We start from the raw sequence: 12,812 nt of genomic DNA on the forward strand, positions 1-12,812 counted from the left end.
TTGTTGCCCTAAAGATTAGATTAAAATGGAACATGATAAAACTTGATTTCCTAGGACAGGTAAGTTGGTTACTGATGTAAGAGGATTCGCTCTTGCTGTAGCCCCTGGCAACCATTCACTTCATTTTCAGACTCTGAAAGTGTCTCACAGAGGATAAGTGAGGATAAAAAAATAAATAAAAAATACAATAACGGCAACAGCCAAACTGAATATATATACTCAGCGAAAATGTTAATGAACAACTTGGAGCAGATCTCTAACACAAATTCATCCGAGTAGAAAAAAATTTGAATTCCTGACCTGCCTTCCGAATTAAAAAAAAAAAATATATATATATATTTTTTGACTTATTCATTCAGTACTCTTTTCACTGACTCACAAACACACGTACACACCTGAAAGATAGCAATCCAAGCATAACCAATGTTGTCAAAGTTGATAGCCCCATTATGCGGATTGTGTTCGCTTGCACTGCAGTGGTTGTAATACAAGTTCCAGTTTACACATCCATGATGAAGGGGATCTTTGAAAACAAGATCTGTGACATTATCAGCCGTGAGTACACAATCAGCCCCTCCAACTCTGCGTTTTGGGATGCTGGAGCAGTGCAGCATTCCGTTTTCCCGAGTGGTGGAGCAAATGAAGGGGATGTCATCTGCTTCGTCCAGTCTGTAGTATTCACTCACAGACTCTGAAACATTATACAGCCTGCAGAGAGACCATATGCAGTAAGTTAGGTAGAGACACATGAATTGTGCGGTTTTATTATCAAAAAAAAAGTATTAGTATGAATATATTAGTATGTGTTTAAAATAAGGTTGACTAAGATAAATAACTACTTCATTAGAAGTTTTTTTTGTTGTTTGTTCATGTTAACTAATTTTAACAAATAGAATCTTACTATCAAGTGTTAACAAAAATGTACACTTTTTACATTTCATTTCTAATTTTAGTTTAATTTTAACTAAATTAAACTAAAAAGAATAAGTGAAAAACTAAAACTAAAAACTACAATACAACTGAACAGAAATGTAAAAAAAATAAAGCAGCTTTTTTGTGTGTGATGCATTATTTTGAATGGATTTTGAATGAATAGATGCTGTATTATGCTATAATTGTATTGGAAGGACTGTTTCATGGCACAATCACAATTGTTTTGAATCGTTTTTTAACTAGCACATATGCTAGATAAAGCATGATCTAACATAAAATTAAACTGGCATGACAAGTAGCGAGCTTTAAACACATCAATCATCATTTTTTAAATAGTGATTTGGTCTTTTCCATCTCAGAGGTTTAGAATTTTTTGGCAGCATCTAACAATTTAAATCATGCAGTTTTTCTGTTGGATTGAGATTCACATTCACTGTAATAAAAACTGATTTTAACGATTAATTTCACTCATTAATTATTTATTTATTAACTAAAGTAATTTCAACATTCATTGTCCCATATAATATTTAGTTTGACATAATGAGGTTGACAATCAATATTTTATTGGTTTATTTATTTCTCTGATCGTATATAATTTATTCATTTGCTTTATTTATTTATTCTTAATAGACCACCTATTAATTTAAAGCTGTACATCCTTAAAAAAATAATAATAATAAGACGATGATGGACCTTTGTGACTGATGTGTACCTTTTATTAATGCACTGAACTCAAAACAGAATGCTAATTTACTTGACATTTTATATTTGCAAATTGCACTGCATTGTATTAAAAGTTTGATTTAAAGTTCAAAGCCTAACGCTTCTGTGTTCCTGTCACAGAAATGTAACCAATCCATATCCCATTCAAAACAATTGTGACTGTGTAATGAAACTGTCCTTCCAATACAATTATAAATAGAAATTCATTAACAGCAATTTATCGATGTTAAATTATATACTAATAAAATACAAATATCCATCAGCTCTTTACATGACAGATTCAAACAGTCACAAACGGTCCTGTTTTAAAACACACCAATCAAAATATTTCAAAAGCTTCAAGCCATTAATCACTTATCATGGAATATATCACTTGTATTTTACTTGTAAATTAATATAAAAACTGCTGAACTGAGCAAATACATTCAGATTTGCACTCATTACAGTAGCACTACGCTGTAAAACTTACTGAAACATTTACAGTACAAATTACAGCAAGTTTCTATGTGAACATAGAAAGATCCTCTATATTTGTATATGAAGTTTCTATTTTTCATTGTAGCAGCATAATAGGCTTAAGACTCCTCTGACTAATGCTAACAGAAGCATCCCTCAATCACCACCTCAAAGCTACATAATAATGTGTGATAGTGTGGAGCATTTTGTTCTCTGCGCATTTACAAACCGTTTGAGCCAAGCACACTTCTGCTTTAATCTGTCTCACATCCTTCTTATTAAACTGAGAGAGCCAGAGGAGCTTAAAGCTGCTCTATTAGGTAATCACATCATCTGCAAACATGTTTATATTAGGTTTTAAGAAAGGATGTTGAAGAGAATGGCCTGAGAACTGGCTCATATGTTGCTTACCGTATCTGAAACTTAGCTGCATACTTGCACTGCACTGCATTAAAATTTAAATTTGCTTTCAGAGCTAAAGCTGCCAAGTTCATTTCACAGAAATGCATCCAATTTAAGTCCAACCCAAAACAATTCTAAATGTCCTCTGGAACAGTCCTTCCAATGCAATTATATTAAAAGAAAATTCTTTATCAGCAATTAATTTGCTGTTAAATTATACACTAATTAATACAAATACACAGCACTAAATATATATATCAAAATCTAAATATATCTGAGAACTGGCCCATGTATTACTTAATTCATCAGAAACTTTTTTTGTATTTTTGATTTTTTGTCAAATCATGCAACAAAAATTTTAACTAGACTCATACCCCCCACCACTATAGCTAGTACCCCCCCCCCCCAAAAAAAAAAAACAAAACAAAAAAACAAACACACAATAGGCTATTGAGCTACAACTGAATATATTTTCATCAGCAGATTTTAAGCCAGTGCATTCAGAGGGCCTGGATCCAAACCATAAAATCTGTTGGTTCTAGTCTTGCAGCCTTTGAGATAAAAATTCACTCTTTTGTCACCAAGAAATTGCCCAGAGGTCAGCTGTTTGCGAGCTCATGCGCTGAATGCATTACACAGATAATTTGCAGTTTAATAAAGACCTGATAGAAATGAGAAAGAATTTACTTTACAAGTTCTGTATTTAATACATTCACAGTGATATATTTTGGAGGATTGAAAGATGGACGGGTGGAGGACACTAATATTACTGCTTTTCTTTATTTAATTATGTTTATAAAATTCCTGAGAATCTTGTTGAAAGAAAGAAAGAAAGAAAGAGAGAAAGAGAGAAAGAAAGAAAGAAAGAAAGCTTTTATAAAGTCTTTACACCAAATTGCATTGTCTAGAAATGGTAATGAGTCAGCATAGTCATTTTTCTTTGTTAAAAAGTAATTATCTGTAATTATTATAAAAATTAATTTACAAAGAAGTGCACTCCTTATGAAAGTGTCAAATCATGTGGGCAACAGAACTAGCTGCAGGCTCCAAAAATAATGAGCAGATGTGCAAACAGACAAATTTGCACATCTCACGGGATTCACTTACACAGAAAGCCATTTTCATACCTTAAATAGGTGTAATATGACTGTCAATTTCTGTATTTGTGCTGCAAGCCATGGTAAACATTTATTAACTAGGTCGTTCTCTAAAACGGGTGCCTTTTCAAGTTTTACAAGGGAATTTTAAAGTAAATATGTAAACCATTTTGGTAACACTTTATTTTAAGGACCAATTCTCGCTATTAATTAGTTATTAGCATACATATAACTAGCATATTGGCTGTTTATTAGTAATTATAAAGCACATAATATTACCTTATTCAGCATGACTGTATTTTAGATCCCTCAACCCACCCTATACCTAAACTTAACAACTACCTTACTAATAAGAAGTTTGTTTAGGGAAAACTCTTGTTTTCTATTCTCTATTCTAAAGTGTTAGCACGATTTTAAACATTCAAACAAAGAATACAGTTAATAAATTAGGCTGTGACATTTAAAGCCATGTTACATTTAATTAATTTCAGTATACACTGTGATATAATTATGCCTTCATAAAGAAAACAAGGTTGACTATTTTAGTTTAATCTGACATTGTTAGCCTTGTGTTAAAGGTACTTTAAAAATAACAATAAAAAGTATTTTATAAAAAGAGGCTGTAACTTCACTTTTTGAAAGGAAGATACCGTAAACCTTTTTGTTTATATATACTTAAAGGAGTCATACCCTCGTATTACCTTGGATACCTACCGATGTATTATAGTCTTTCAGGCCCTTCTAAAAAAGAAAAGTGGGAAAAAAATAAACACAGAGCTCCTCAGACCCTTATCTCTGTAGGCATTATTGTCTCGCGAGATCTGATGCAATATTTTGGCTGTCGTGGACGGTCATTATAATAATGCAAATGAGGGGCACGTTGATTGGTTGCAGGAAGGAGGGGGGTTGACACCTCAGGTAACGCTTTAGCATATCATTACAAACTGACATCATGACGCAAGTTGTGAATGAACGCGACCGGCTTCCCGGCCAGTGTATAAGTATGAGGCGCCGTTTAGGGCTTAAATCAAACTTCATTCACGCACACATATGAAACATGCTTGCATATATACTAAGTACTAGTCACACATACATGTATATGAACTATCTACGCACATAAAGTTACTCATATGAGACGTGAGCACAGCACACACACACAAATATAAGACGTGAGCACACACACACACAAACTAGACGGGGCCTCATGTAAGCGTTAGGCAATAAATAAACAATAACTGAATTCATGATGATCTCAGTCATGTGTTTTTTGCAAAGTACGTTAACAGCCATTCCCCATACCTCGAAGCTAATACTCCCGCCAGAGTTGTGCCTGGACGCATTCATTGAACGATAATTCATGAACTCGTCCATGTTTTGGACTGAACTGAACGTACCGCATTACTGCCTGATGAACGTTACTGTGAAGTCGTTCATTCTGGTGTCTGTGAACGCCACGCTCTCTCAGTTTAACTTCGTTCAGTAGGATGCCAGATTTCTATAAAGCCTTCCAGGCGAAAACCCACCTAAAACCCACCGTAAACCGGCCGTAATATGTAGCGGAAAAAACACCCAATCTGGCAACGCCAGACTCTCTTGTGCATACTCGTTCATCAAAATGAACAAATCTTTTTTCGAGTCATTTCGTTCACTTAAGGGGCTTTAAATGTTACTATTAACTGGCAAATTCCCCGAACACATCAACCTACGCAATCTTGATCATATTCTGAATTAAGAAATCATTATAATGCAGTCAAAAGTCCATTTTTGCAGTCCGTTTACAGGGAACATAAATAATTCCTTCACCTCCAGTCTTTCGTTTATTTGTCTAGTGACAGACGCAATAGCATACAATAGCCGCATTAGCAGTTATGCTGTTTGTTACACACAGTAGAGCAATAAAAACACAGTCTTACCGTTTCAATTGCAGGCAATTTTGTTGGAATGGCGCTTTTCCCGAGCTTCGATGCCAACTTCGCCTGATATTGCCCCAAATTTGTGAAGGATTTCGGCGTACAATGTTTAGCACAAACACATAACGATAAACCAGTGGAAGGGTTGAAGGAACCGCGTCATTAAAAATGAATTTAATCCACTGGTCTCTGATAGCTAGGTCCGTTCTTGGTAGAGAAAACACATTTACATGTTGATTCTGGCAGTCAACCACAGAGCAACTCACGTGTGCACTAGTTCCAGCGTCTTTCTCGACTGAATATGAGGGGGAGAGGGGAAGGGCGAGCTTCCTGCTGCGGTGTCCATATATGGTATATCCTGCCCCGTCTTGACGTCTTGACGTCTTGACGTCTTTCATCGCCAAAGCGAACCAGAGTGAATCGTACGCACGGCAGAGAATGCAGTACTCGTTCCCTCTTCTAGAGAGAACCGAGGTTACGTAAGTAACCGAGTACGTTCTCTTACGAGAGTTCTCTCGTACTGCGTCTTAGCTAAGACGCTACGGGAACCCCATGTAAAACGCCGTGCGCGCAGGTCACACACCAATAAACCTGAAGCAACGCCCAGGATTTACAGTGCACAGTCACCCGAGGGACTCACAGAGAGTCCAGGACAGGAAAGGGGGGGAGCCCTCCGTCCCATATCTAGCAGCACCCATAGATGCGGCAATATAACATCACACAGTCGAGGCAAGGCCTGACCAATGTGGCAATGCGGGTCTTACGCAGTACTGCCCATATAACAGTCGGCAGCGCATAATTCTCCCCATCAGGGCCCTGATTCGGCTATACCGACAGCAGCCTTGCTTGCAAGGCGGGAACCTCCAGGTTATAGAACCTGATAAATGCAGACGGCGAGGCCCAACCTGCCGCCATACATATATCCTGCAAGGAGATTCCAGTAGACCACGCCCACGACGAAGCGACGCCCCTTGTGGAGTGTGCTCTGACGCCCAGTGGGCACTGAAGGCCCCTGGAAGCGTAAGCTAACGCTATGGCGTCAACTATCCATCTGGATAGAGTCTGTCTCGAAACAGCCATTCCCTTGGAACGTCCATTGAACGAGACAGACAGCTGCTCAGTCTGTCTAAAGACAACGAGACAAAGAGCGAGACATATAAGCTCTTAAAACCCTAACAGGGCAAAGAAGACTCGAGTCTCCATCCTCTCCTGACACCGACAGGGCAGACAGGGCAATAACCTGAGCCCGAAACGGCGTGTTGAGGGACTTCGGCACATAACCGTGCCTAGGTTTGAGTATGACCCTTGAGTCATTAGGCCCAAACTCCAAGCGCGACAGGCTCACCGAGAGCGCGTGCAGGTCACCCACACGCTTCACTGAAGCGAGAGCCAACAAGAATACTGTCTTGAACGACAGATGCTGGAGGCTAATCGATTGGATAGGCTCAAAAGGGGGACCCTTCATGGCCTCCAAAAACTGCCGCGAGTTCCCATATAGGGACTGACGGAGGTCTGGGAGGATTCAGCCTCCTAGCTCCTCTAAGGAAGCGGATGACCAAATCGTTCCTTCCTATTGACTGACCGAGCACTGTTCAGAAAACGCTGCGATGGCCGCCACATAAACTCTGAGCGTGGATGGGGCTCTGCCCTTATCCAACAGCTCCTGCAGGAAGGAGAGAACCTCCGTCACCTCACAACTAAGGGGTGAACGTCCCCGAGCCGTGCACCAGCTGGAGAACACCGACCACTCCGAGGCATACAGCCGTCGTGTCGACGGAGCTCTAGCCTGAGTGATGGTATTTAGCACTCCCACTGAGAGATCAGCGGGTAACCGTTGAGCGCCTACACATGGAGGGACCACAACTCCGGTTGAGGGTGCCAAATCAAGCCCCTGGCCTGCGAGAGGAGGTCCCTCCTCAACGGCACTGGCCACGGGGCGATGTCTGGTAACTGCATCAAATCTGGGAACCATGGTTGGTTCTTCCAAAAAGGTGCTACAAGCAGTATTGAACATCTCGTTTCTCTCACCCGTTCTATCACCTGCGGAAGGAGGGAGACGGGAGGGAAAGCATAATGCGGGCAGCATGGCCATCTCCATGACAGCGCGCTTTCGTCCTTGTAAAAGAACGCGGGGCAGTGAGCGTTTTCGTGGGACGCGAAGAGGTCCACCTCCGCCCTGCAAAATCTCTCCCACAACAGCCGGACTGTTTGTGGGTGTAGAGACCATTTGCCCGTGGGAATGTTGCTTCTGGACAGCCTGTCTGGACCCAGATTCTGTAGCCCAGACACATGAACCGCCCTCAACGAGCGCAAGTCGCGCTGAGCCCGAACCAGGAGGCGTCCTGCCAACCTGTACAGGTTTCAGGACCGAGACCGCCCTGGCGATTTCTGTAGGACACCACAGACATGTCGTCCCAACGGACTAAGACGTGGAGTCCCTTGATTCAGGGACAAAAGCGCGTCAGCGCGTTCTCCACTGCCAGCATTTCCAGACAGTTGATATGTTGGAGCCTTTCCCGTTCTGACCACAGGCCAAAGGAAGGTCTGCCCTCGAGATGCAGTCGACGCGGTACCCGCGCTTTCAGCCAGAACTGCAGGGGGCAGTTCTCTGAGCGAAACGGTCGCGCCGCAGCGGAGAGAACTCGCCGCACGCTGAATGCCCAACGCGCACTGTGGGGACAGCCGCGCCGTCATGGAACGTGAGTCCAGAACTAAACCACAGACGGTATCATCTGACTGGGGTTCAGCGACTCTTCGTCCAGTTGACACTGAGACCGAGTTTCTCGAGGTGATCGAGTAAAACGGCCCTGTGCTCCACGAGCTCCGCTCGTGATTGAGCCAGAATCAGCCAGTCGTCCAAATAGTTCAGCACTCGCATGCCTCTGAGTCTGAGAGGAGCGAGCGCTGCGTCCATGCACCTCGTAAACGTACAAGGAGCTACGGACAAGCTGAACGGCAGGACTGCAAACTGGTATGCCTGGCCCTCGAAGGCGAATCTCAATATCGCCTGTGACTTGACGCCATCTGTATTTGAAAATACGCGTCCTTCAGATCTATTGACAAGAACCAGTCTCCTCTGCGAATATGCGCGAGGAGCTTCCTGGTCGTAAGCATTCTGAAAACTGTGTTTCACCAATGCCTTGTTCAGCTGTCTTAGATCCGGTATGGGCCTGAGACCCCCGTCTCTCTTGGGCACTAGAAAGTATCTGCTGTACAGCCCCCCTTCGCTTTGAGCTTGAGACACAGGCTCTACAGCCCCTCTGCTCAACAGTTTTGATATTTCGGCCCGAAGTATGCGTGCTACTTCTGTTTTGACCGTGGTTTCGATGCGCTAAAAAGCGCGGAGGGTGTCGAAAAAACTGTAGCGAGTAGCCTCTCCTTATAATGCCTAGCACCAAATCCGAAATCCCTGGAAGCACTGAACATGCATCTGCATGAATGGCTAAGGGCTGAATGCGAAGCACGCTCTGTTGACTGAGCAACGGCGGCGCTTCGGTGTGCTGTAACATGGGCGTTTGTCTGTGGCATTTGAGGCGGGGAACGCGCTGATCACAGCGGGCAGATCGCTCCTCCTCGACCCCGTCCCGGCGCTTAACTGATTGAAGGAGGGCTGAGCGGGTCCCGTGGGACTCGTGATGTCTGCGAGTAACTGTGGGCTGCAAGTGTGCACATTTACTGCTTTCGACTCGCTGTCTGCCTGGGCAGAGCGTACGTGCACGGGTTTCGTTTTTACAGAAACCACGCGCCGTGTGTAACATAGTGTTTGTGGGCACTGAGGAGTGGGCACGTTTACTATGTGGAGCGCGTGACCGATCTGAGTCGATCTTATAGGCGCGAGCCCTGTGTGCAGGGCTGTGCTTACATGCGGAGATGGGCACTGAGGAGTGGGCATCGTCACTACATTTATAGCACCATCGGCCGTGGCCGGACGAACGTGCACGGGTTTTGTTTTTACAGAAACCACATGACGCGTGTAACATAGTGATTGTGGGCACTGAAGAGTGGGCACGTTTACTATGCAGTGCGCGCAATCAACCTGAGTCGCTTTTATGGGCGCGAGCCCTGTGAAGGGCTGTGCTTATATGTGGAGATGGGCACTGAGCAGTGGGCATCGTCACTACATTTATAGCACCATCGGCCGTGGCCGGATGAACCTGCACGGGTTTCGTTTTTACAGAAACCACATGACGCGTGTGACATAGTAATTGTGGGCACTGAGGAGTGGGCACGTTTACTATGCAGTGCGCGCGATTGACTTGAATCGCTTTCATGGGCGCGAGCCCTGTGTGAAGGGCTGTGCTTATGTGGAGATGGGCACTGAGCAGTGGGCATCGTCACTACATTTATAGCACCATCGGCCGCAGCCGGGACACCAGAAATTACACCTTTTCGGGAAATATCTGGTTATCTGGAAATATCTGGCCACCGTACAGGCTTGCGCATTGCAAAAGACGCTGAAACAGTCACAATCCCTGGAACTGAAACAGCGGCGCGCTTAGGCCCGGCCTCACCGTAATCCTCTGCCGCGGTCTCCGCGGCGCGAGGCGATGGCCTGTAGAGCGAGAACGGGGGTATCGAGCTGCGTTGCTGAAGCTGTTGTGATAACGGCTTTTGTGTGCAGGCAAGCGGGCAACTGTGCAGGCTTGCGCGTTGCAGAAAACGCTGAGACAGTCACAATTCCTGGAACTGAAACAGCGGCGCGCTTGGGTGAGAGCTCGGCCACAGCGGAACTTGTACACCGGCGCTTCGATGAAGCAGCCATCGTGTGCAGTGCAGGCGCAGCCTGCTCAGCAGCAGAAGATTCGCGCGAGCAGAGGTGACGTCATGCAGCAGGCTTAAGATGGCAACACCGCTTTCAGAGAGCGGACAAAGGTGCGTCGCTATCGCCTGTTCCACCGGCGGAAGTGACTGGTAGTTCCTGTTTTTAGCATCATCCAGTGTGGAGAATGCTAGCGAGACAGACGAACGAGTTCGCGCTGAATATGGAGCGTTCCAAGCCTTCGCCACCTCTTCGTGAAGCTCAGGAAGAAATGAGGCGGGCTTTGAGAAGTACGCTCATCCGAAAGTAAACTACCATCCAGCCGGGAACGAGAGGGGGGCGCTGGTGCAGACCACTCGAGGCTGAGACTCGTCGCGGCCAGCGTGAGCACTCGCCTAGGCTCCTTCTCGATGTCAGCTCATTTGCTGGGCTTCTGAGCAGAAGGTGCGAGATCCTCGGAGCTCGCCCAGCCCTCACTGCCCGAAGCTAACAGAGTGCGGTGCCTCAGTGCAGCGGAGAATGCAGGCTCAGAGAAAAGGCCAAGCGAGTCCTCAGAGTCAACATGGCAACAGCTCGCAGTGAGGGCATCCGCCGTCAGCGAGCGCGAACGCTGCATGATCTTCACCCAGGCAGGAGACACAGATGACGTACCGGTCTCCCTCGCCGAGTGGGGCACTGACGAGCCGCAGGAAGGCATCTTAAAAAAGACGCACGCTCTTTTACGAGTGTGTGTCGCAGGGCGAACACACACACACACGCATAAAGAACAGCTGGATATAACAGAATTGAAAGGATATAGGCGCCGGACAGCGCAGCAGGAACGGCAGTGGAAGGCGGCGAAGGCCAGCAGCTTCGGAATGGCTCGTCCTGCTGATATGCCTCTCAGACGGCGCTTGCTTCCTCCGTGATCCAGCGATGCGTGAGCTTTGCTGAAGAGATGAAAAATCAGGTGAGTCATCCTTTTTGAGCCCCTTTTATAGGGTTGGGCCACACCCGTTTCGGCGGGAAGTGGCGTGATGGGCGCGAAGCGTCCTAATTGGTCTGATATTGCATCAGCCTGCGCTCTATAGGCTGTGCACTTGCTGCAGAGCAGCCAATGAGCGAGCGAGCCGTCTCGCCTATGGCTGTGTACTGCTGCAAATGCGCTTTACAAAAATTCAAAATTAAGGAAAATTTTTTGCTTCAGTATTTCGTGAAAAGAGACTTTTCCTGTAGCGTCTTAGCTAAGACGCAGTACGAGAGAACTCTCGTAAGAGAACCTGACCTACATGTCTCCCCCGTTTGTTTTCCAGTTTTTCCTCAGCTTTTTCTTTCCGTTGTGTTTCATTGATCCCCTCATTCGCCTCCTCCTCCTGCTGGAGAAGGAAGGACGATCTCTCGAAGACCATACTAGACAGTTCCTGTTATAGGATCCACTCCCGACCCAGAGCCCAGAGCCCAGCCCACCATCTCCCATCTCACCATGATGGAGAGCCAGAGCCCAACCTGTCAGACCAGGTGCGAGAGCTGGCTACAGTGCCCACCGCAAGGGAGAGAGCAGCGAATGGTGTGAGCCAGGAGTGGAGCTCCGCCACCTGCATTGCAGCTGAGGTTGAGCTAAATATGGAGCGCCAAAAGCGCCAAAATGAGGAGGAGGATCTTACAGATTGGGAATCGGAAATGGAAATTGAACTGCCCCCTCTCCTCTCTGCATTGTCTCCGCTGGTCCTGTCCAGCCCTCCTTCGTCCTTGGTTTCCTCATCCAGCCCTGATGGGGCTTCCGATCCTCCAATGCCCATTCCTAAAATGTGTCCTTCAGTGCCTGTTCCTAGAATTTGTTCTCCAGTGCCTGCTCCTAGAATGTGTCCTCCAGTGCCGGCTCCTAGAAAGTGTCCTCCAGTGCATGCTCCTAGAAGGTGCCCTCCAGTGGCCGCTCCTCCAAAATGACAGCTCTCCCACCTGCTCCTGCCTCCTCCACAGCTGTCGTCATGCAGCCCCTCTGCTTGCCCTCAGCCCATCATCTATGCGGTGCGAGCCTCATGGGACTGCCATCCTCCAGCGTCACTGTGGTCCTCCATGGCTCCTCCCACTGTCGGCTCCACCTTGGTCCGTCATTATGGCTGTGGCCTGGGTTCAGCCGGACTCCTCCTGTTCCAAGCTCCTCCTTTCTCCTCCCTCCATGGTCTCTGTCTCCCACTCACGCCTCCTCCTGTTGTTACCTACGGTGCGAGGAAACACCTTCCGGGAGGGGGGTGAAATATCTGTGTGTTTTTTTTTCCTGTGACCCAGTTTCTGTCTCCTTGATTGTTAATTAGTTCCCAGGTGTGTCTCCTTAATTCCCTAATTATCCTGTCTCTATAAGCCCCAGTCCTTTCAGTTCAGTTTTGTTGGGTCTATCAGTCATGTACGTGTGTTTTCCTCTTGTTCGCCATGTTGGTTTTACCCCTATGTTGGATTAATAAAGACTCTTTCGATTATCCTTGGCTCTGTGTTCCTTCTGTAGTGTGCCACATATGCTAAAAGGGGCAATTTCAATAAGCTATAAAAAATTAT

General features: G+C 45.6%; 2 protein-coding genes across 2 annotated transcripts in view; both read right to left on the reverse strand.

Moving 5' to 3' along the window:
* Window positions 1-12,812, reverse strand: part of LOC132142351 (mitochondrial dynamics protein MID51-like) — a 135,752-nt gene that overhangs the window by 66,857 nt on the left and 56,083 nt on the right. The window lies entirely within an intron of this gene.
* The window catches only part of LOC132142350 (voltage-dependent T-type calcium channel subunit alpha-1H-like), a 67,424-nt gene that overhangs the window by 29,037 nt on the left and 25,575 nt on the right, over window positions 1-12,812 (reverse strand). The window contains exon 5 of the mRNA XM_059552150.1: window positions 396-708. Within this exon, the coding sequence (XP_059408133.1) occupies window positions 396-708 (313 nt within the window). The remainder of the gene's footprint in view (window positions 1-395; window positions 709-12,812) is intronic.

The sequence above is a fragment of the Carassius carassius genome, chromosome 6, assembly GCF_963082965.1.
Source record: "Carassius carassius chromosome 6, fCarCar2.1, whole genome shotgun sequence".
NCBI lineage: Eukaryota > Metazoa > Chordata > Actinopteri > Cypriniformes > Cyprinidae > Carassius > Carassius carassius.